The sequence below is a fragment of the Tachypleus tridentatus genome, chromosome 2, assembly GCF_004210375.1.
Source record: "Tachypleus tridentatus isolate NWPU-2018 chromosome 2, ASM421037v1, whole genome shotgun sequence".
Lineage (NCBI taxonomy): Eukaryota > Metazoa > Arthropoda > Merostomata > Xiphosura > Limulidae > Tachypleus > Tachypleus tridentatus.
The window spans coordinates 53,870,589-53,894,392 of record NC_134826.1 but is presented as its reverse complement, the minus strand read 5'-3'; the positions used below and the strand labels follow the sequence as shown (position 1 = coordinate 53,894,392).

The window sequence follows — 23,804 nt, the reverse complement described above, 5'->3', positions numbered from 1 at the left end:
TGGCCCTTTCAGCCGTGGAGGGGTTTTTATGTTACGGTCAATCCCACTATTCGTTGGTAAAATAGTAGCCCAAAAGTTTGCGGAGGGTGGTGATGACTAGCTATTTTCCCTCTAGTCTTGCAATGCTAAAGTAGGGACAGACAGTGCATATAGCCCTCGTGTAGCTTTGCGCAAAATACGAAAACAAACAAACCAACTATAGGCTGCTATGTCGATCTTCTAACAGCAAGTAGTTATTGAAGCTTATAATTATCCACGAGAAACCTATCAATGCAAACCAGGAAGTGGAGACCACATACAATAGACTAGTATGTAGTGTGAAGACGAGTGTTATTCACCCATAATCCAAGTTCGAGTTGTTTTATAATTATCAATGACAGTTTATTCAACGTATAAGATAAAAATGGTGTAATATTCAACACCTACAGTGTGAATTGTCAATGTAAGTTCGAAACTGTGTCTTTACAAATATCGTCGGTGATGTACACGCAACTGATGGCACCTTGACTGCTGACATATACAGCACATACTGATCCCACTTCATCAAGAACACATCTCATCAAGCGTGTACTTATTTTCCAGTAAGACGATAATTCCAAATAATATGTTGATAGTAAATTGAATGTAGGAAGGCTTGATATCCAGTTAGTCCTAATATAAATATTCCAGAGTCTGCTTTACTTATTTAAAAACTGTGAAGGCCCTAATGTGATGAAGCACATTAGATGAATTGTGGGAAGTAATACAGGACATCTGGAACAATATTATCATGTCGTACATTAATAAATTAAACAAAAAACAAAGCGTAGTTTTCTGGGTAAAGGAAGTGACTTTATAAAACGCATCAATGTACTGTACAACTTATTGTCTTTTCTCGTATCTTCTGTGATGTTTCGTACCTCCTGGTCTGTGTTGTATACTGGTTTTTACTTCTGTCTGCGTGCTTCTTACGTGTTTTTACAATTAGCTCCAATACTATTCACGTGTTTGTAAAGTGTATTACACCTACCTCAATGTAACCTCAGAGACGTTCCTGTTTTAATAACAAAATAACAACCAGAACGGTGAGAACACAAACAGAAGAGGTTTTGAATACGGAAAACCAAATACTAGCAACACGGTAATGTAATTCTACAATTTTTTTGCAATAGTTTATCAGGTTTCAAATATATATTGAAATCGAATAATTGTATTTGTTTTAGCACAAAGCCACAATGGGCTTTCTGCTGTGTTCATCGTTGATAAATGGAACACGAATTTATGTGTTCTAACTTCATAAAATTACTGCTAACTCATCGGGTGACATATTTCTCTCAAATGAAATTAACTTACCTTCCTTTCCTTTGACACCTTATCAGTATTAAACACATTATTTAACATGTCTTATGTTTACATTTATTTACAATACATTATCTGTTATTTCAACCTATCTGTAATGGTGAATTAGTGCTACCAATCTAAACTAAAATTCATATATTAATTCATAAATTAATGTTAAAATCTGTATTACGGCTTGGCATGGCCTAGCGCGTAAGGCGTGCGTCGCGCCAAACATGCTCGCCCTCCCAGCTATGGGGGGCGTTATAATGTTTCGGTCAATCCCACTATTCGTTGGTAAAAGAGTAGCCGAAGAATTGACAAGCTGCCTTCCCTCCGGTTTTACACTGTTAAATTAGGGACGGCTCGGTGCAGTGGGCTAACAACCTACTCACATACATACTTGTTGAAGAACCCGCAAGCCATTGCGGCCTTATCTTCCTAGATGGAATCTATTGGTGAAAACTAACTAAAATCTGCATTATTAAAAATAGAAATGTGTAATTTAATAATTTTAATCCTACAAATATCAAATATATATTTATTGAGTCGTGAAGACTTTTTTGTACGTTTGTCATTAATCACAAAAATATACAATGGTATCGAAGCCCGAATTTTATTGTTATAAGTCAACAAACCTGTAACTGTACTACGTCGATACAAATTACATCCCTAAAATGCAAGGTTCTTATGGGGTTGGACATAGCAAACAATACAAACAGAAAGGGAAAGTAAACAGATAAACATGAAATTCTAAGAGTTTCTTATAGCGAAGGTTGGTGAAAAGATGATAAAATAACTTTATATTTTAAACACGAACTGTACTACATAATAAATTATCTTTTATTTTAAACTGTTAATGTTCATAACATGCAAGGATATTCATATCCATCAGTATCGGTTATGAATCTCTTCAATATTATTTTAATATATGTACATAGTGTACCTATAAATTATAATATCAATCTATTCAGAATATTATATCTAAATAAATAACTCACACAACAACAATACATTAAACTTTTTTTATATGTAATTTTGTACCATACTATTATTTTGTTGACACAAACATTCAATTTTTTTTGTATTATACATCTTAGGTTTATTAAATAAGTAATTTAGTTTATATTAAATATTCCCAGCTCTTTAAGTAAGCGGTTTAATTACGGAACAGTTACCCAACTGGCTATTTGTATTTTGTCAACCGCAAGGAATCGAAATATGGATCTTATAATTGTAAACACATAAACTTACCGCTGACCTGCCACGTGCTTTCACTAGAATGGATATTTTCTTCTAAGTGAAAGATATATATAGGTATATCTTCACCCTTTCCACTGTGGGCATTCGAGTCCTGGATTGTAACAATGTAAGCACCTAAATATGCCTATCATATCACACTCCAGGTGACCTCAAATATTACAAAAACACAATTTTCTTATTCTATGCAACCTGTTTGCATTCTATGTTTCCTGTTAGGTTTATATTAGTCATATTGAACTCGTTACAGTAGAATGTGGAAGACCGCAGTTCGTGTTTAACTATCGCCACAAAAATGTGCCACGCTCTTAACACTCTGAGTGTGTTATAGGAGTTATTGTGAAATTCCATTACTTGGTCTCAGTAACTCAAGAGCTGGCAGTGTATAGTATTGTTTAGTGCTTTTCTTCTGGTCAATCACATCAAAATTAGAGACAAATAGCGCAGATAGCCATCGCGTAACTATGGGAGAAATACAAAAAAAACAAAAAAAAAACACCACCTGGGTAAATATTATAAAAGGAAACTGTAATATTACTAAAAGGGTTAAAATAGTTAATTATATGGTTAATGCTGTCAGACGTTTCACTTTTAATAATTGTTTGTATTATTACTTAAATTAATTTCTAAATTTGTTTATTACATATTCAGATGTCTGAATCCACTGTACTCATGAACGACCGAGAACAGGACAAGAAAATAAAAAATATTTCCACTGGAGCACCAGAAACCGCTGGATCTCCGTTTCGAAACTTCAAGTTTCCTTATATTGGAATCATCCTAGCTATGGCTTGTCCAGTCTTTTACGCTACACAGTCTGCTTTGTTCAAAATGATACCACATCTGTCTAAACAAACCATTTTATTTTACCGGGGGATGTATATGGTTACTATAGCCTGTCCTTTGGTCATTCACAGTGGGCAGTCAATTTTGTCGGACAGTTTGAATAATTTTCTGTTCTTAGTCCTCAGAGGAACTATTAGCACAGGAGCATCGGTTCTGATGTACAATTCATTGAACCTTCTACCACTAGGTAACGCCACTTGCTTAATTATGACAGAAAGTGTATTAACAACAATATTTGCATACATAATGCTTCGGGAAAAAGTTCATTTGATGGATTTTCTAGCCATCGCATTATCTATGACAGGAATCATTCTCGTATGTCGTCCACCATTTATATTTGACAATGAAAACAAAGTGAATACCAGTAACCAGGTTGTAGGTTCCTTAATGGCTCTTGGTAGTTCCGTCTTTAACGCCCTGTCACAGGTAATTACAAGGAAATTATGTATATTCACTACAGTGTTGTGATATACCAGTATTCTCTTCTACAAATTATATTGTTAGGTATCTATATGTTTACACGAGCAGAAAATATACTTTCCGAGTGTGGAACAACTTCTTGTTATGTACTTGCCATTGGTATTACCAGTTTTCTATGTCAGTATTTTATCATTAACGCCCTCTTTGTGGAAGATGCCGGGTGTTTTCGTTAATTCGTTCATTCCAGATAGTTTTGGCTTTCATCTATCAGGTCGTCTTACTTGGTGAAGTGGTCACTTTGCTCAGTGGGTTAGGGGCAGTTTTCATTACGTCCGCAGTTGTGATAAAGGCCTGTTTGAAGTGGTATACTGAAAACCCTACAAAGATAATCAGAATTTTAGGAAAAGTAAAGTTAAGATACTTCATCCTCAAGATTCAGTCCTTTAAATTATCTATTAATTAAACGTCGAATGAAACAGAATAAGACTGTTAGCAAAGTTGATCAATATAGCAAGACTATATAATATGATATGTTTAGTGTATGTAACCTGTCAATATAACCAAAAATGTTTAATTAACACAAACAAGTGTACTGTTATTACAAAATTACCATCTTCTTATGCATACTTTATGTTTTCAGTTACTATTATATTTTAAGATTGAATGTGCCTTTCACTGATCGTGTTATTTAATAAAACAATGTTGAATACTTCCTATCGACTAATAAATATTGAATACAAACGTTCATAAAACCAATTCATTTTTCTGTAAATGCTAGTGGGCTGATAAAACGACACAACATTTCTGTCGTACCCGGTTATTTACAAGATAATAACATTGCTATGAAGAAGGGTTACATTTCAATGTTCTAGATTTTAATAATTATTAATACCATTAAAAAGTTTCAAAGACGATTGAACTATTTAAAATCTCTTAATGGTTCTTTTGAAAACAATTCTTATTCAACTTCACTTCATAATAAACAATGTCTTTTCGTATCAAAACGTATGACAGCTATTGAAGTATTTAAAAAACATGCAACAACGAACAAGCGACAGTTAATTCGCGAGATAGAGCGTAACGTCTTCTCTCCTCTAAATGAGCGAATAGATAAATTAATCACGTGACCTCATCACATAAAAACAAGTGTATTATCCCATTATAATACAAGATTATAGGACAATAAATTGAGAGAAATTAATTAACTAAATAAATCTGATCATGAGTTCTTTTGTTTGTTTTTGTATTTTATACCGAGTTCCCCACACAAAAGAAAGACTCAAAAGACAATAACAACTTAATTGGTTCACAAACTACACGGGTCGTTTACGATGATTTTTATGACACAATATTTTACATCACACAGAAACATAACATACAAAAACTATACTTTAAAAAAACTTCAAAAATAACTACATTTAATATCTTTCTACATACCAGGCTGAAGCTTTCTAAACCATACATATATTTAAGTGGATCTCTGTCTATTAACCAGTTAAACCAGATCTCACAATTAGAGAAACATCAAATAAAAGATTCCCACACTGTCATATGGTGCAGTTGTTAATTTAAATGGTGACACTGTCATCTTATCAACTTGTTCAAAAATCATCTACATATTTTTTATAAAAGGGTTTATTATGTGAATTTATATTTTTTTATTTGAATAAAGACCTTAAGCCTTTCTCAATTCTTCCGGATAGTTTTATTACTACATATTGTATAACTTATGTAGACAGATACATAAAACGTTTCTGTACATACAGACATTAAGTACTTCTACATAAACTGGATCTGAAAACTTGGTAAATTTCTGCTGCAGATTTCATTGTTTGGACAGAACGTTATTTTGTGCCAGTTAAAGATTTTATTTACAAAACTGTCAAAGCCATACCGCGACAAAATTATATGTCATTATTTCTCTAGGTGTTCAGGTACCTGGGGTTTTTTAAACGTCATACTATGTCATCCAAATGATATTTAAACATTAAAATCACATACAGAATTATTGTTGTTGATTTGTTCTGTGAAATAAACGTCTGCCTTTATCATGAACCTCGGTCAACAATCAGTGAATATGACACAACCAAAGTAACTTTGAAAACGGTGGTTTGTATTTCACACACAACTTTATACTAAACAAACAGTAATTTGAAACAAAATTAACAAATCATTTACAACTGATTCTTCATACTAAAATGAATGAAACAGATGTTAGAGATCTATTGGAAAAGTATTACTCTAACAGTTTTTAGCACATTTTCTCAAACGTCTTCCAAATTTTATAAAATTAATTTTATTTGTGAGTTTTTTCATTTGGTAACGTTAAAGTTAATTAACAAACCAGATCTTATTACTTATTAAATCATGGCTACCTGGTTTAATTTTAATTAATCTACTACTATATTAGATATATATATTAACTTTCTCAACATCGGATTCAAAATAGTCATGTAAGTTTAAGCCACAGTAGTGGACCTGCTGCCATCTGTCATAGGTCTCTACTAATGTGTCAGTCACGTGCTTTACTTTTACTTAGACCAATAGCTAATACTTTTATACTTTAGATGATGTAAAGTTGGTTATTGTTTGTTTTCATTGAATTACGAAATATTTCAAACACAGAAAGTCGGTTTTGAATTAACAGCTGTAGTTTTATACTGTACAATAATTCATAAAAATAATAATGACAGAAAATGTCAGTTTGGAATCTATATTAACGGTAAACACGTTTTTACACGAACCTTTCTCTACACTATGAGATTTAGTTGTTTTATAACGTCATGAAGAGTGAATATATAAGATGAAGTTTAAACCACTGAGATGGTTGTTATGAAATCACAAAACTAGAAATGTTTTACTTTGAATATTTCAAATGTTAAGAATTTATTACCAAGGAAAGAAATTCACAAAATATGTTGTAACAGGTCTGACTCTTAAGCAATTAAAGAGCTTACTTTATTATTACATTTCTACCAAATTTAACACCTAACACCAAAAGGCCATTTTAACACTTGCAGCTGTTTAGTAGCACCAGTTAAAAACATAGTTAAAGGAGAGATTACATTTCAGAAACCATGTGGAATATAGAAGTTATCACAGATACTGTATATAATCTCAGATCTTCTGATGGGTTTTCAACTCATGACAAATTTCTTGCATTTGGTGTTGGTGTGAGGCTATAGAAATGCCATCTTAATGTTGATAGATAAACAGATAAGTAATCCATGTATTTTTAACTGCAGAAAAAATAACCTACATTTTGTAATTTGAACTTGTCATTGAATTTTGATATCTCAAAAACCCATGGTAATGACATAGTGTATTAAAACATTATGTCTCATGTAACTGTGTAAAAATGGTAAAATGGCTGCCTACATTATACTACAAGACCTTTTATTTAGAAGTTCTTCAGAGTTTACTCAGTAAAATGATCAGTTATTTCTGACACACAAGTTGGATTTTTCAAATGTCGTATTACTCCAGCTAATGAATGTTTTGTAAATAGTCATATCTGTTTTAATTTTTGAGTAAAATCATTAAATAAAACACAGAAGTTTACTCTACTACGAGTAATATTTTTCACACTGTAGAGTGAACCGTAAAAAAAAATCAAATAAAAACAGTTCATCAGAAGTGGTAAGTAAGAATAGATGTAGGGTACATAATAAATCATTAGTAGAAACATCTTACTGTGATTAATGTACTTAAAGTATCAAGTCTGGGAAACATGACTCCTCTTAACCATTTTAGGAATCTCAACAAAATGTTTTGTTAAAGGTACTCGATTCGAATCGTCATTTGTGAAAACTTAAATTTCAAACAATCAGAATCTGTCTTCCGTACAAAACAATAGCTTTAAAACAGTATACACAAATGTTTATTGGACATGTAAAAAAAACGACATAGAAAACCAAGGATGTAAGTTGGTAAAAATAGTTCAATAAATTGAACACAAGGACATGTTTATTAATTACTTAACACAATATATAATGAAACTGATTCTATCTAACATCCTCTGCAACAGGATGGATTATCTGAGAACCTTCTCACATCCATATACTACTAAATACTATTACCAAAAACATTTTCAGCCAATATCCTACACCTGTTTACTGAGTTAATGATAATATCTCATCACTAAACTTATTTAATAAGTCTTGTTTCACAGCTGGCAAGTACTTTCCTACAATTACATTAAGAAGGAACTTCAACAAGCACATGTACAGCCAAGATTGAATTTTATCAATTTGTGTAAAGTAAAACAAAAATAATACGACTTTAAATAGCAACTTTTGTGGGCCTCACAAGAATCTCTCACACAACAACCACTTTCTTCAAGATAACCCTTCCTTGAAATCCCTCACCAAAGTGTCCTTGGTAAGAAAGTTCAAAGGAAGTTAAAAAAAAAAATGCCAGAGACATCAATTCTTATAAGAAGTGTTTGTTCTGTTGTTTCCTGGCATGACAATGTTTCCAGGTGTAACGTAGTCACCAATCATCAGACTATTATTAACTGGGAAGTGGGAAGTATTCCCTAGCACCACCTGTTGCTGCGTCTGTAAATACAAATGTTCAAATGATGTTTTACAATAATTATATAACCATACTTATACCAAAAATATGTTGAATTTACTTATGATTTTAGGTGTATTATGTTATAATTACATACTTATATTGTTGTCATTAATTAAATATGTATCTAGACTGTTATTAATTAGTTTCAGGTAATTAGAAAAAAATAAATAACAACCACCAATGCAGTTAATGTACTTTTACAAAGCACAACAAATAATAGTTTATAATGCAAACTTTAATAAGAATATTTATACTATAAGAATAACTAATGTTTTATCCCATATCAATGTGGATATATATAAAATTCTGAAAACAATACATATATATATTGACAGAATGATGTACTTCTGATTCAGGGTGAACTCACTAAAGAAAATCTTGTATAGCTGGTACTAGCAACATTAAAACACGGCTACATTATATGTGCTAATAACTCTATATGTACAGGCTGGGGTCAAAGTTTGCATGAGACAAACTTATACATAGTGCAGTTCAACATGGTATTATGAATTTGATGTCAGAGTTATTGTCTTTTCATGTCAGAGGAGAGAAACAAAAACAGCTATGATATAAAAATAGAAGATTGTATTCAGGAAGTTTTACAGATATGTAATAGACAAGAGAGTTTTATTAGACTTGTTGATTAACACCTTGTCATGTTTACCATATGAACACTCAGTTAATAAAGAACCACCCGTAAGTACATTTCTGAACTTATCACTTCATAAAACAACTAAAACAGCTAACTTTCAATATTTAGTAGCCACGATGGTAATTTGATTGGTTCATTGAATTTCTTGCAAATCTACACACAGGCTGCATGCGCTAGCTGTCCCTAATTATACACAAGGGCTATAGGTGCTAGCTGTCCCTAACATTGAAACAATAGAATAAATAGCAGATAGACAGTCAGTGCCAACTACTAGCTCTTGAGGTACTCTTTTAATGAGAAAGAAAAATGGAATTTACTGTCACATTACAACATAGGATATGGGGCCAGCATGCTTGGAGATGGGGCTTGATTCTGTGACCCAAAGAACATGCATTGGGCACTGTAACCCCAAATAAACTAAAAACAATACTTTAACAATACTAAATAAGAAAGATGTAAGAAAACCAACCTGGTTAAAAAGTGAAGGCGAGATACCACCACCTATAGAACTGGTGGGAACACTGGCTTGAACCCGAGATGATCCTGTCTTGCTTGAATTTAATGTTCCAGGACTTGGCAAAGAGCCTGAAACAAAGTCGTATCTTTTTGTATGTCTTATTCAAAAGTTTTTTTTTTTTACTCAGCTATTATGAAAGTTATAAAAAAAGTTAAAATAAAATGAAATGATGACATAATTACATGACCAGTTACATTTTTCACTAAAACCACACCAATTAATAACTATGTTCATTCTTTCTTTTAATTTCTCTATACAAATACCACAACTATCTCCTTAGGATACTGTTAAAACTAAAACTTTACTACCTCACAATGGCACTTTGCTTGTTACATTAACACAGATTTTCATAAAACCAATGGACATACTTGATGAGATCAAGACATTTCAAGTTAAATTATATTCTCTGACTGTAGAAAAGAATGATGCATCCATCGTTAAGGAAGATATAAAACTACAAAACTACATTCTAACATTTTAACAAGGAACAACTTTTTTGAAACAGGTCAGACTCTAAAATACAAAACACAACACTAGAGGTCCTTATTTCAGTAGAAATATCATTACGTCTGGTGTAGGAAAAGAACCCATAATGAATCTGAGACAACACAAACCCTGAAATTACAAGGGGAAAATCAAGGAGGACTGAAAATTATATTAAGATAAAAGTAATGATGTGTGTAACAGCATCAGGTTCAAAATCGGACCAGAAGAGTTTATTGTCATGAAGAATCAAATAATTAATGCCCTCTGCATATAAAAATAATACAACTAATTGAGTATAAGAGAGGACCATCATCTAACAAAGGAAAATAACCAAAGAAATAAAGAACAGTCAACTGCTTGTGGATGTTAACACTCCTACGAAAAGATGTTTCTAGTCCTGATTTCTCCAAGCCCGTTCCCCTGGCTGTGGTTTTGCTAGATAGTAGATAGGGACAGTGGGAATCTTGTTAATCCATTTATTAATGGATTTAAATGGCAATTTCATTTAAATACAAAATTATTAGCCTAATATTAATAACCTTTCAAGTTGCTCTGGGGCCTATTAGACCCCACTTTTCGTAGGAGTCTAAAATAATCAACAGCATTAAGCTCTTGAATATCATCTAACATTATGTCAAAGAACTATCTGACTTAGGTAAACCAAGGTTAATAGGAAGTCAAAACAAAAGTACATTTTTTGTATTAGTGTGTAATAATTAATAAGTAATCTAATTCATTATAAGTTTAAAATGAGAACCTTTTCTACAAGCAGTTTGACTGTCCTATCAGGAAGAATAAATGATGGTTTCAATAAGAAAACCACAAAAATGATTTGAGTGATGTTTTCCCATCAACGCAATGTCCACTGTCGATAGTTGGATGTCAAAAAGGGAAAGACACTAAAAATGATGACACCCAGGATTTAAAATTTAGGTTCTCAAAAGTATGTTGAAGTCATCACTGGAAGTAGGAAGAACTCAGACATTGATAAAACATTGCAAATAACAATAAAATTCAACATACCATATTTCCCTTTGGAGTTGTATTAGTTTACAATGATTATTTGGATAAATTATTTAAGGAAAATAGGTTTCTGTCAGTTTAATTTTCCAGCAAGTATTCATACTGGATTATTCTAGTTCACAATATTTCTTCTAAATCAGTCAGAATCAATTCCAAAACATTAAAAAATATAAATATGAAATATGGAAAATTAATATACAAAACTGATGTTAATTTACTAAAGTTAAAACTTTAAAAATTAAACATTACTTTACAAGAAGGTACTGGCATATGATGGTATGAAATTTAAAAGCTAGTATGTAATAGCTAATTTGGTTTTAAGGCAAACAATTACACAAGTAACTGAATATAATATGCACATTTCACAATATCAGGATTACAGTTTTTCACACACAAGAAAATCACCATTCAGGCTATAAAAATTAATTATACCATAAATACTTTATTATTTTTTTACAGAATCTTAAATATTGCACAGGGTTAAGCAAAATACATTCATCAAAATATTACTTGAATTTCTAATTATCTTGTCATACTTACTTCCTCCAGCCAACTCTGACTGAACACCATTCTTAATTCACTTCTCTGTTTAAACTTCCAAATGATCATTGTGAGATACCATTTAAACAACACAATCATCGTGGGGTACCGTTTCAACAACACGACCATCGTAGGGTACACTTTCGACAATACAATCATGAGGTACAGTTTCAACAAAACGATCATCGTGAAGTAAAGTTTCGACAACACGATCATCGTGAGGTACAGTTTCAACCAGACCATCGTTGTGAGGTACAGTTTTAACAAGATCATTGTGAGGTACAGTTTTAACAAGATCATTGTAAGATACAGGTTTAGCAGCATGATCATTGTAAAGTAGTTTTAACAGCACTGTTCTTCTACTGAGAGTTACAGTTTCAACAAGACAATCATTGTGAGGTACAGTTTCAACAAGATCATTGTGAGGTACAGTTTTAACAACATCATTGTAAGATACAATTTTAACATGATTATTGTAAGATACAGTTTTAGCAACGTGATCATTGTGAGGTTTAGTTTAACAATATGATCATTGAAAAGTAGTTTTAACAGCACTGTTCTTCTACTGAGAGATCGTAATAAGTGAAAACGTGGGTCAAAAATTAGAATGATTGCAAACTGACCAGTTTTTGTTCATGTATAGTTTTTTACTCAAGTACAGTCCCTTCACTTATAAACCAGGTGTCACACATTCAGCCGATGCAATTAACAGTAAAATATGTTAAACTATCAATGTTAAAAACAGGTTTATTGATAACTTGGATAAGAACATGCAACATAACATTGATATCACTCTTGAGACATGCAACACTTACCAAGACATTGCATACCTTTCAGTTATTTTACTTCTTCAAATTTTCTTTAACAAATATGAGTATAAGGACATCGTAAAAAACAGCTCACTAAAATAATTTTGCATGAAATAATATAAAAATTACTTTCATGAAGTCAAGCCTAATTCTGAACTGACAGATTAGAAGAAAGGTGGCTAATTAATAGTTCCCACCAACATGTATTGTTTGACTAATTTAATATTCTGTCACTCTTATAGTATACGCATCTCCAAATATTGGAGTAATGAGACATAAACCAAGAATCCTCAGATTAACAGTCCAGATGCACTAACCACTAAGTCACACACAGCCCATACTAATACCTATTGTACTTACCTAAAGAAATTAGATTTGAGTGATGAACACCTAGTTGTGCGGTCTGCATGTCCATTAGAGTGTTGCCATTCATTAACGCAATGCCGTTTACCAACAGGTTACTATTATTTGTGGCTAGAATCACAAACATTGACTTTTGTTTAAAAGTGGTATCCTGTACCAACAACACATGTTAAATCACAAACATTCTACATCAAACTCAAGAGGACAATTATAAAACCTAAAATTTTCCAACAGTTTTCAATCAATCACTCAAGTGTTGCCCTGATGTTAGTTTAGACTTTGTTCTTATTTATTATTATGTATTAAACTGTACTATCTACACATTCTAAATACAAATGTCAGTCTTTCTGAAGGACCTTCTTTGATTATTAACATACTCATTTCAATGCTTCTATAACAAGTGTTTTCACAAACTGAAAAAGTGTTATTAATTTCCACATTTTGTAGAATAACTCATCAGAATTAGCAAGAAAAAATAATTCTCATAAAAGTTAGAAACATAATTCTGTCAAAATTATGCTATAAATATGTAAGAAGCACAAGTAATAGTTCTGTTGTAAACCTCTGTTCTACAAATTACAACAACTATTTATTTATTTCTGGAATTATTCTATTCTGAAACAATACCTAAGAAATGTGTATGTGACTGAATTAAACAATATACTGTCATGATCAGTGAAATATTCTTTAAGAATAAATAGAGGTTTCACATGTTTTAACATTCTCAGAACTGCAAGTCCCTATCCAAGTGTTTTAATTACTTCACTATCTTATCTAAATCTCTGCATACTTTACAACCAAAGAACAGCAGCAATAGGTACACCTACCAGTTTGAGCGTCCAGTGTTTGCCAGTAGCTTTCACTCGGAGATGTCTCGTTGAACCCAGGAGGAGGCTGAGGTGGTTGACCAGTATATCGAAAAAATGGGTTCTTAAGATCTAAGGAATTGTGGCTGCAGGCACTCGTTCCTTCAACTTGTAATTCTATGTCAACATCGTAGCTCTGCCTGGTATCAAAGAAAACATTAAATAATACACAAGTGGAAAACTAATAATTAAACACACCCTATAACTTCAGCACTTTTAATTGTTTGTTTGTTTTTTAATTTTGTGCAAAAGTACACAAGGACTATCTGCACTAGCCATCCATAACTTAGTGGCATAAGACAAGAGGGAAGGCAGCTTGTCATCACCACCCATCACCAACTCTTGGGCCACTCATTTACCAGGGAATACTGGGATTGAATGCCCCCATGGCTGAAAGAGCATGCACATTTGTATGGAAAGGATTCAAACCCTCAGATTGTGAGTCAAGCACCCTAACCACCTGGCCATGCCAGGCCTTTATAACTACATCAAAACAACCAAAGCCATCTGCTACTATCCCTAATATAAACTACTAACTAGAGTAAAAGTAGCCAGTTGACATCAACCTATCACTCAGAAAGGGATTTACTGTCCCTCTTCTCACTCACCACACCTTAAAATTTGAATATTCTACCCCTCTCTGATATTCAGAGTCAATCCCATGTTCTTAAGGGATTAACAATTCTTTATCGTAGAAAAAACTGTATTTTCCTCAAAATATAAAGAAAACTTAAATTATTTTATGAACACTTCTTAAAGAAACAGTTTGTAAATATTTAAAACTAATGTAAAATTTTTATTTGAAGGATGAATGAGGTAAACCTTGAAACTTCTGAAAAAGAACATCCACTTGTCTCAAGCAACCTAAAACCAAAACTCTTCACTTCTTCACCAAAGACACCTCTGTTGGTAAAACAAAGAATGTGGACAAACTTTTATATTGTTTAAACAGGTCACAGAGAGCATTCAGTTAAGATAAAGGAGATATCCTTTAGTGGTTTTCTTTTGGAAAAGTATTTATAAAGTTTTAAAGAAAACTGAAATGTACTTTACGAAATAAATTGACAGATCATTTAAAGCAGAAACTACACAAAGTAATAAAGATAAAATTATAGCCAAATTATAGGAATTATATGTAGGAAGCAGGAGAAAATAGTTCATATATAAAATATGGAACAAAGAATTTACCCAATAAACCTTATAATTGTGAAGATTACACACAGAAGGATCTACAAGTCTAAAATTAACTGCACAAACTGTGAGTCAACATAAATTTATGAAACTAGTAGAAATCTAATAACTATATTTAATGAACAGATAAAGCAACCATCACATGTAAATAAGAATATAAAAACCTCAACAAGAAATAACAGAAACATAAGAATATCAAGTAAACAAAGATGTGGAACAAAAGTTAAAGAAATACCATTAACAAAAGATAAACAAACCTTTGAAATATTTATATAGGATATCATTTTTACTGAATACCCTCCCATCAGAAGTGCCTTTTTGTCAAGTACATTAAAAGCCACTTTCCATTCTACTCTCTTGGTATAGCATTTCTTTCTCTTTGGCCAATAAAACCAGAATATTTTTTAGAAGTTTCAATGTAAGAAGTTTCCTGATCACAGAATCAAGTAATAAAGTAAAACTATAAGGTTTACCTTGCATTTGCATTGAGAATGACTTTCCCTGTCACAACCTGGCCTCTCTGTACGATTAATGGTGAATCAACTAAACATCGAACCTGGTACCAGTGTGTCAGAGGTTGTGTCGGTGATGTAGATAACCATACTGTTTGTCTGAAAAATAAAGCCTTAATGGTATACACTTGAGAAACAAGTAACGGTTATGTTACTATTAACATTAAAAAACATCACAAACAGGTTTATTAAATATTCATTAAACAAAAACTGTCTCAACCTTCAATGAGCTCATAACTACACCAGTAGTTTGGATTCTATCTCTCTATGGAACTTCTTACCATAATAATAATAAGGCACAAGACAACTGTTTCTGTTGGTATTTCATTACAAAGATACACAGTGGGTTATAGATGTGCTTCACCAACTGTGAGCACCAAAACTCAATTTATAATGTGAAAGATCTCACAAGTACTACTGAACTGGAAGTGAAAAAGAGTCCTTTAAAACTGTTACCTAAAGGCCACATAACTAAAGTTACTTAAAACTGTTATGTAAGGGTCACACAAGTAAAGTCACTTAAAACTGTTACGTACGGGTCATATAACTAAAGTCACTTAAAACTGTTACGTACGGGTCACATAAATAAGTTCACTTAAAACTGTTACGTATGGGTCACACAGATAAAGTCACTTAAAACTGTTACGTATGGGTCACACGGATAAAGTCACTTAAAACTGTTACGTACGGGTCACACAGATAAAGTCACTTAAAACTCTTACGTACGGGTCACACAGATAAAGTCACTTAAAACTGCTGCGTAAGGGTCACACAGCTAAAGTCACATAAAACTGTTATATATGAAAGTTTTCACTCATGTTTTACCTTTTTTAGTCAACACTTGTACAAACAGGTCATATTCTAATTTTTTAGTTAACACCTGTACAAACAGATCACGTTTGTTTTGATTCAAGAAAACAATATTTATCTATTATAAATTCTATAAACAAAAATAAAATTGTGTATAAAAATTAAAATATTTAAATTTAAACAATCATGATGATATACTAATGTTAAACTTTGGCTAATTTTTTATGTAAAAAAAGTAGTTTCTTAAAAATAATGAAAACATTTCATAAACAGCACACTCATGCAAGTTCTTAATGTGATACTAAGTGGGAACATACTCACGTAGAACCAATAAACGCCACATCAAACCAAAAGGCAAGGCCGTGAAGTTCTCCACACTGAAGGATAAGGAAACTAAGAGGTATTTCTATGTTATGAAGGTCAGTCTCTGTTGCAGTCTGGAAATCCACTGTATAACTTTGTGACTTAGCTAAACAGATCCGAATGTCGAAGGTATCCTAGAAACGTCAAAACAATTGTTTGTCCTATAATTCTGAAGAAGTTTAATATCAAGTATTATTAACTACTTCTAAATATCTCTTGGAAACATCACACATGAAAATTAAAACAATGTATTGTTTTAACTGACTCCAAATTCTGTAAGCACAGTTTTTACTTAGGAACAACATATATATATGTGTATATCACATCAAGAACAGTAGTGAGCCTCATTGTGGAAAAAAAATTATAAATATTTCCAGAGTTCAACAAAAAAGACAAACATGCTAATAACTGCATTTCAAGAGTTATGTGTCTATTAAATTCCCAGGTATCGGCAATCTTACAAATACTAATATTTGACAAATCAGTACAGGTTTAATGAATAAAACACACAAATTACAGACTGAACATGAAGATCTTAAGTTTTTACATATGTGAGTTTCAAACATATGAAAACAGTTATATTTCACTGATAAAGCTTCAGAATACACACATTTTAAATGGCATTCAATGATGTCTAGTGACCAAGACATTAATGTCAGATGATCTATAAATACATTTTAAATAACATTCAATAATCTCTAGTTACCAAGACAAAATCAAAAGCATATATTAATGTCTTAAATTAGATCCAATGATTTCAGAAGCATATATAAAGACATTTTAAATGGCATTCAATGATCTCTATTTACCAAGACAATATCAGAAGCATATATAAACACATTTTAAATGGCATTCAATGATCTCTACTTACCAAGACATTAATGTCAGAAGCATACACAAATGTTTTAAATGGCATTCAATGATGTCCAGTTACTAAGACATTAATTTCACAAGCATATAAAAACACATTTCAAATGACATTCAATGATACAGATTAAATGTTACAAAAACATAAGTGATTACACAACACCCAACAGGTTACTTAAGATGGATACAATTTAACCCTTACTGTAAACTGTTTTATAAAACATTAAGGCTAACTGAAATTATTAATTCAACTTCCATGAAGTTCAGCACAAACTGTTAACTGCTTATTGTTAACTAACAAAACAATCTCAACTGTTACTACTGGTTGGTTGCTTTGTATTTTGTAGCATAAATATCTGTACTAAAGAATAAAGTATTTTGTTTTTACTTTAATACCAACCATAAAGATGTCAAATAGTATAAAGTAAAATAGATAAGATATATGAAGTTAACTTTTTAAAATTATAAATGGGTAAAAAATTAGATATGCTTATAAAAGCTTTAGGCCTGCAAAAACCTAAAAGAAGTGACACTGTCCAATACCAACAGGACACAGCAAGTAAACACACCTAAGATGGCACCATCATTCAATGTCATAGCAACTACACAAAAGTAAAACATAGGCAGTTGTGTATCAAGTGTGATAAAGGTCACATGTTGGCAAATCAGTTCCTTTATGAGAATATGATGTATAAGAAAACTGTACCAATGCAAAGTCTTACAAAGACAACTTCCCGTCTTGCAAGAATGACTTCCAGTCTTATAACAACAACTTCCCGTCCTCAATAACTATGTAAACTAGATAGCCAATCAGAAAATAAAGGCTTTACATGAAAAGAATTATTATGATGTTGTCCATTTTCAAATTATCTACCAACTAGTGTGAGGACTTGTCTTGATAATAGGCATGAAATACAAGTATGAAATAGGTAAGGCCTCATCAATGGTTTTTTCTACATTAACAACAAGCACATTCACTAAAGTTTTGAATTCCAATACAGCAAGAAATTCAGAGAAAACAGTATGGAGAGAGATAACAAAAATGGTCTAATTTTTTTTAATATCCAAGAGAACTGGGCAAGAATTGATGTTAAGCAATTTAAGAGCCTTCAAGGAACTAAGATAAATTAGAGTACTTCTAACCTTGTATACAATCCAGAGCTAATGATGTGCATTACAACTGAGCACAGAAAATAAAAACTTTAAAGAGGATCACGTAAACAATAGTAAAACAACAAAAAAAAACACAAATGTTCCCACAGTTGCATAACTTTGAATCATTCTTAAAAGTGGGAGCACAAAGATAGCTTGGAAAGTGACCTATATATCAGAAACTTCTTGGCAATTGGTCTGCAAAAATCACAAGGAGATGAGGGGTACGTTCTACATTCAAAATTTGTCTAACACAATCTTGGAACTGGTGATGGACATCTGACTTGGCAGGCATAGGTGTGGGTCTTCTGAAAGACTATGAAGCTGACAAGAGTAGGATATTTGCAATATATCCCAGACTCATTTCTGAGTCTTCTGTGCTTATTGGAAATTATATTTCCATCACAAACAAAAATATTGTGAAAAAGTGTCAAGGTTTTAGGAAGTGTAAGGACAACTGCCCTGATAGTATGTTAATTACTGTCTTCAAAGACTCCTCAACAGATGGTAGGATAACAAGGACAGGACTGTGCTCCAAGAGATAGGTAAAGGAAGGCCAGCTGGTCTAGTGCAGCTTCCACCAAGGCATACATGTTTGGTGGAAATTATTCTGAGTAATCTCCCTTGGAATGATGGGAGAATTATAAAAGCTTCAACAGATTATGTCCAACTCCCAAGAAAAAATGGAGAAGAGAAAAACATGGATAAATATATGGAGGTAAATATTTTACTTCTGGTATGAAAATAAGTATATTCTTCAGTATCAATGAAAGAAAGGCTGTGATCTTAGGACATACACTCCACAGATCGACCATTTCATCAATATCTTCGTGTCCCCAGAGTGAAATGTATTTGTTAAACTTCTCATGATAAAAACAGAGAAATTACAACTGCTTGTTGAATATCATGAAGGGCTGCCTAATTGAAACACTGTCATGATGATAGATGAACATAGCATGATATGGCCAAGAGTGACATGGATAGCAAGTCTCCTGTGGTGTACTGAATGGTACATTTATGGAAGGTGCATGTTGATGACCCAGCACTGTTAGTCCTCCATAAGCTCATCTGTCACACAAGGTCTTTTCTGCCTAACATAAAATCCTCAATAGTGACATTATTAGCAATTCAAAACATTTTTCTGTAAAAAGACATATACAGGATGAAGGACTGACCAAGGCTTTAACATCATCCAAATTAGAACAAAAAATTCAAGAATTACACTGTACACGTGTGGTCAATTTCATCTAGAATTTGTAATTGTAAACGGAGAGTCTTTCTTGTTTTGATTTTCAACTGCTTTTTTTGTTGTATTTGAATGAGGTTTATTGACTTCCATGGATCCTGCCATTAAAGAAATATTGTAGTCCCTACAGGATCAATAAGGTTTCAATAAAAAAGGGTAACATCTAATGATATTCATACACATTGGGGCAGATATCACTTGACCCTATCATTTATTATTGTCAGTAGTGGGAACGGAGATGGATGGAGATGTTAAACTGTCTACATTTTTGTTCAATGTTCACATACGGCAGAACACACTTAACAGTTTCCCTGCCATTTGGGACAAAACCAAAAGTATGAGGGGTGGGAACCCAAACAATTAACACAATGCAAGTGTAACTGGCATTTGTGAGCCTCGTCAACCAATGAACACACAGTAAAGAACTACAGCAAGACGTTTCAAGTATTCAAACTGTTGATACTGTAACATTGTGGTCTTGAGATATAATTCAGATAACCTACTATGACAAAGTATAGAAGTGAGGAACTTTCAACAACCTTTTCTCTTGAGGAAATCAAAATGTCAAGGAAAGTAACATTAACATGTATATCACTGATTTCAATATCACAAGGAATTCATACTTTATATTCTTGTGATTGTGATGCTTCAAGTAATAAGTCCTCAGATCTTAATTTTTTAACCAATCTTGGATTGCATGAAAGTTCTTTTTAACCATTCTGGATGAAAGAATGGAGGCACCTGACCAATCCATGCTACCTTATTTTCTGATTCTACATTCTTTGTAAAAGATGCTGGCTTTGTATTGTCATCATTCATTTACCCATTGTCATTGGTTTACTCTTCTTGTTTAGCCATATGACAAAGAAATACCCACTAAACCCCTTCATTATTGTGTCCTAAAAGGAGTACATACTATGATGTAAAGATTCTTTGGGCACCAGCACCAGAAATAATATCTGCAACATTATGATACTGGTACTTGACTAGCCACAACTGACAGATCAACTAACTGCACAAAAAGCACCTCCAGTCACCACTCAACCATCAGGAACCTTTTTTCTGCTTCAAAGAACATTATAAACCACAAGCTCATATATGAATGTTTGGATCTTACAGAAGGTATACTGTACAGGTAGAATCCTTCCCTTGAGGTATTTTCACTATGTACAAGAATGTAGATCAAAAGGCTATTCCTACTCTTACAAAATATTGCTCAGTACATAAGTTTGAATATTTCCTGAAATAAACATTTGGATCCAACTATTTCTGTTCTATATTTTTTATCCAAGCTTTTAGTTAAAGCATTTTTCTCAAGCTAACTACACAGTTATCCCTAAATGGCAAGCATCTGTTACCAGCATTTAGCCAAATCTTATCTGATTCAATAATAGTACTTGACTGTCAATTTTATAGTCACTAATAGCCCCATAGTGTGTAATGGTTTTGCAGTAGTAAGCTTTCAACAATGAACTCTAGATATTACTAACTGACACTACTGAACACCATCAAAGCAAATAATGTACAGTACTGTGCAAAGGTGTTAAGACAAGAAAATATTTTGTCATTCTTGCCATTTTGTGGGCTAATTCTTCCATGCCATTATAAAATGTAAATTTCCACACCATAGTAATGATTCACCAATTCCTGTTAACAAGTGAATGAGTCAGGATGAGAATACTTATTTATTTAGAATTCCCATATACTTGTACCAAGATCATGTGATAAGGGTTCTGCTTGAATAAACATGCTGATCAAACTTAGTGTCTGAAATAACTACAAAAAAGGAAGCAGCATATGGTTTCCAGTATACAATAGAAAAAAATCAACGCAATAACACTCACCAAATAAACTGTGATAAAAACAGTGTTTAAGATTATATATGTGAAGAAAACCTTTGATGGCATGCCAAAGCCCAAAAAACATAGCTTGGACATCCAGCTGAATGAAAGTAAAAGGCACTTCCTTCAATGCACTGCAACTACCATGAAGCATAGTGAAGCCAGTGTAATGGTTTGGAGGTGTTTTTCTGCTGGAAATGGAGATATTTGCAAAATAGATGGGCCAACACGAGTACCATCAGATACTGGTCTGTCATGGTATACCCAGTGGTTTGTATATTATTCATAAAGGATTCTACTACATAGATAATGACCCAAACACTCATCCAACCAAAAGAGAAATTACTTAACTAAGAAGCTGCTGGAATCATTCAAATAATGTGAAATAATTCACAGAGTCCAGATCTTAACCCAATAAAGCAGATCTGGGGTTTAATGGATCAAAAACTTGACAAATCAAAAGTTACTTCCAAAGAAACTTTGTGGGAATGTATATGAGATATTTGGAATAAAATCCCAAAGGACACTTTGATTAACCCTTTAACTACAGGTCACAGGTCAAAAACCATGTCATTGTGTTTCTTGACTAGGTGACCGAAGAAGGTCGAAACGTTGTTCGCTCTTTTACGTAAAATATTTTCTCAACCCAAATGAGCTGTTTTTGCATATATATTTCTCTACAAGTGGGTTTTCTCGACATCACTGAAAATTACTAATATTATCAAGGCAGAAAATTAAATAAGAACCTCATATCTTTTCATTTTGTTAAGATATGACTTATGTACTGAATCAAACATGGTGGCCCTGTTCAACTCTTTCCATTTTTTGAAACAGTCCATTATATACTCTTATTACTACAATACATGAAATGTTAATAACCAATCAACAACTTACAATGTTCCAAGAGTAGTTTTCCCAGCCATTTTAATCTATGAAAAGGCTATCATGTTCTTTTTATTCAAATTTTCAAGAAGGTAGGTTGTTTCTTTAGCCTGCTCAAAGTTTTATATTTTTTAATCTAAATATATATGTATAACTAAGCTTAATAAATTATAGTGGAATTCTGTGGTATCAGTGTAGTAATTTATGATTTTTTGATTATTCAACTGTATGTATAAAACCTTAAAATAAATGATTTGATATACTCCATGTGCAAAATTTTAAAAGGCTTAGCAGCTTATGTCCAGCAGCAACTGAGTACAAAAGTCATAGTGAGAAGAGAAAAGTTTTTGCTTTACTTCATGATTTACAGTTCTACATTTTAAGAAAAATAACTAATTATTTATTTCTAAACAGTAATAATCTATATATAAAATGTATGATAACATTGCACAACAATTTTTTGAAAAGTTTTTGCTGATTGTGACAGGAACCAAATGGGTATGCACAAATATAGTTTTGGTTTTGCTTCATCATGTAGGAACTCTGAGAAATAGACAGTTAACTGTTTACCGGCAATAACATATTTAATTGCATTTATATTTCCAATATGCTATTATGTTCAATATAATTAAAAGTGTTTTGCTCCTGATTTTCGTTTGTATTCAATGTCCAATGCACCACGTTGCAGTATCCAACAGTGGTCAGCAAGCATTGACAGATTCCAGTTGCCCTGACATCGTTTTTCCATTGTAACAATGTCCTGGTGAAACTGAAGATTTCAATGAAATGGTATGTGGTGGGCAAATTTGGATGTGATTTTTGAGATCAGCGGCCAAAAATCTATAGAGAACACCCAAGAGTGTTCAAGAAGCAAAAACTTTGTTGTGCATTGTAATTGAAATGTGACTAGATATTATAAAACACTTGTCCACTAAAACACAGCCAAGACAGGGAAGACTAAAGGTCAGTTTTATATTACTGGATATGTAACTTGAGTGCACATACACCATGTCAATACAAGATATGTAATGTTAGTTAGATGTGACTGGTAGGTAAATGTAATAATAAATATGTTTGTAAATACAGTGTCATGAGACTTAAAGTACTTAAACATCTGTATTTTCATATTATAACATGTAGTCATCTTAGCATGAAAGAAGCATGATTTATATGAATTTCACCATTTTTTTATGATGGTTACGAGGTTGGTCAAATGACAGACCCCCACATGGAGTATAGAAAACAGCATGAAATATAAATACC

The 23,804-nt window shown here is 32.4% G+C and overlaps 1 protein-coding gene across 2 annotated transcripts in view; it reads right to left on the bottom strand.

Annotated features, from left to right (window-relative positions):
- Positions 1 to 5,140: 5,140 nt before the first annotated feature.
- LOC143243836 (histone-arginine methyltransferase CARMER-like) overlaps positions 5,141 to 23,804 on the bottom strand; it is a 47,813-nt gene continuing 29,149 nt past the window's right edge. For both annotated transcript variants that reach the window (XM_076487527.1, XM_076487528.1), the window contains exons 9-14: positions 16,512 to 16,687; positions 15,342 to 15,479; positions 13,639 to 13,817; positions 12,809 to 12,922; positions 9,543 to 9,658; positions 5,141 to 8,402 (exon numbers count right to left, since the gene is read on the bottom strand). In XM_076487527.1, the coding sequence (XP_076343642.1) occupies positions 8,268 to 8,402; positions 9,543 to 9,658; positions 12,809 to 12,922; positions 13,639 to 13,817; positions 15,342 to 15,479; positions 16,512 to 16,687 (858 nt within the window). In that variant the 3' untranslated portion in view covers positions 5,141 to 8,267. The remainder of the gene's footprint in view (positions 8,403 to 9,542; positions 9,659 to 12,808; positions 12,923 to 13,638; positions 13,818 to 15,341; positions 15,480 to 16,511; positions 16,688 to 23,804) is intronic.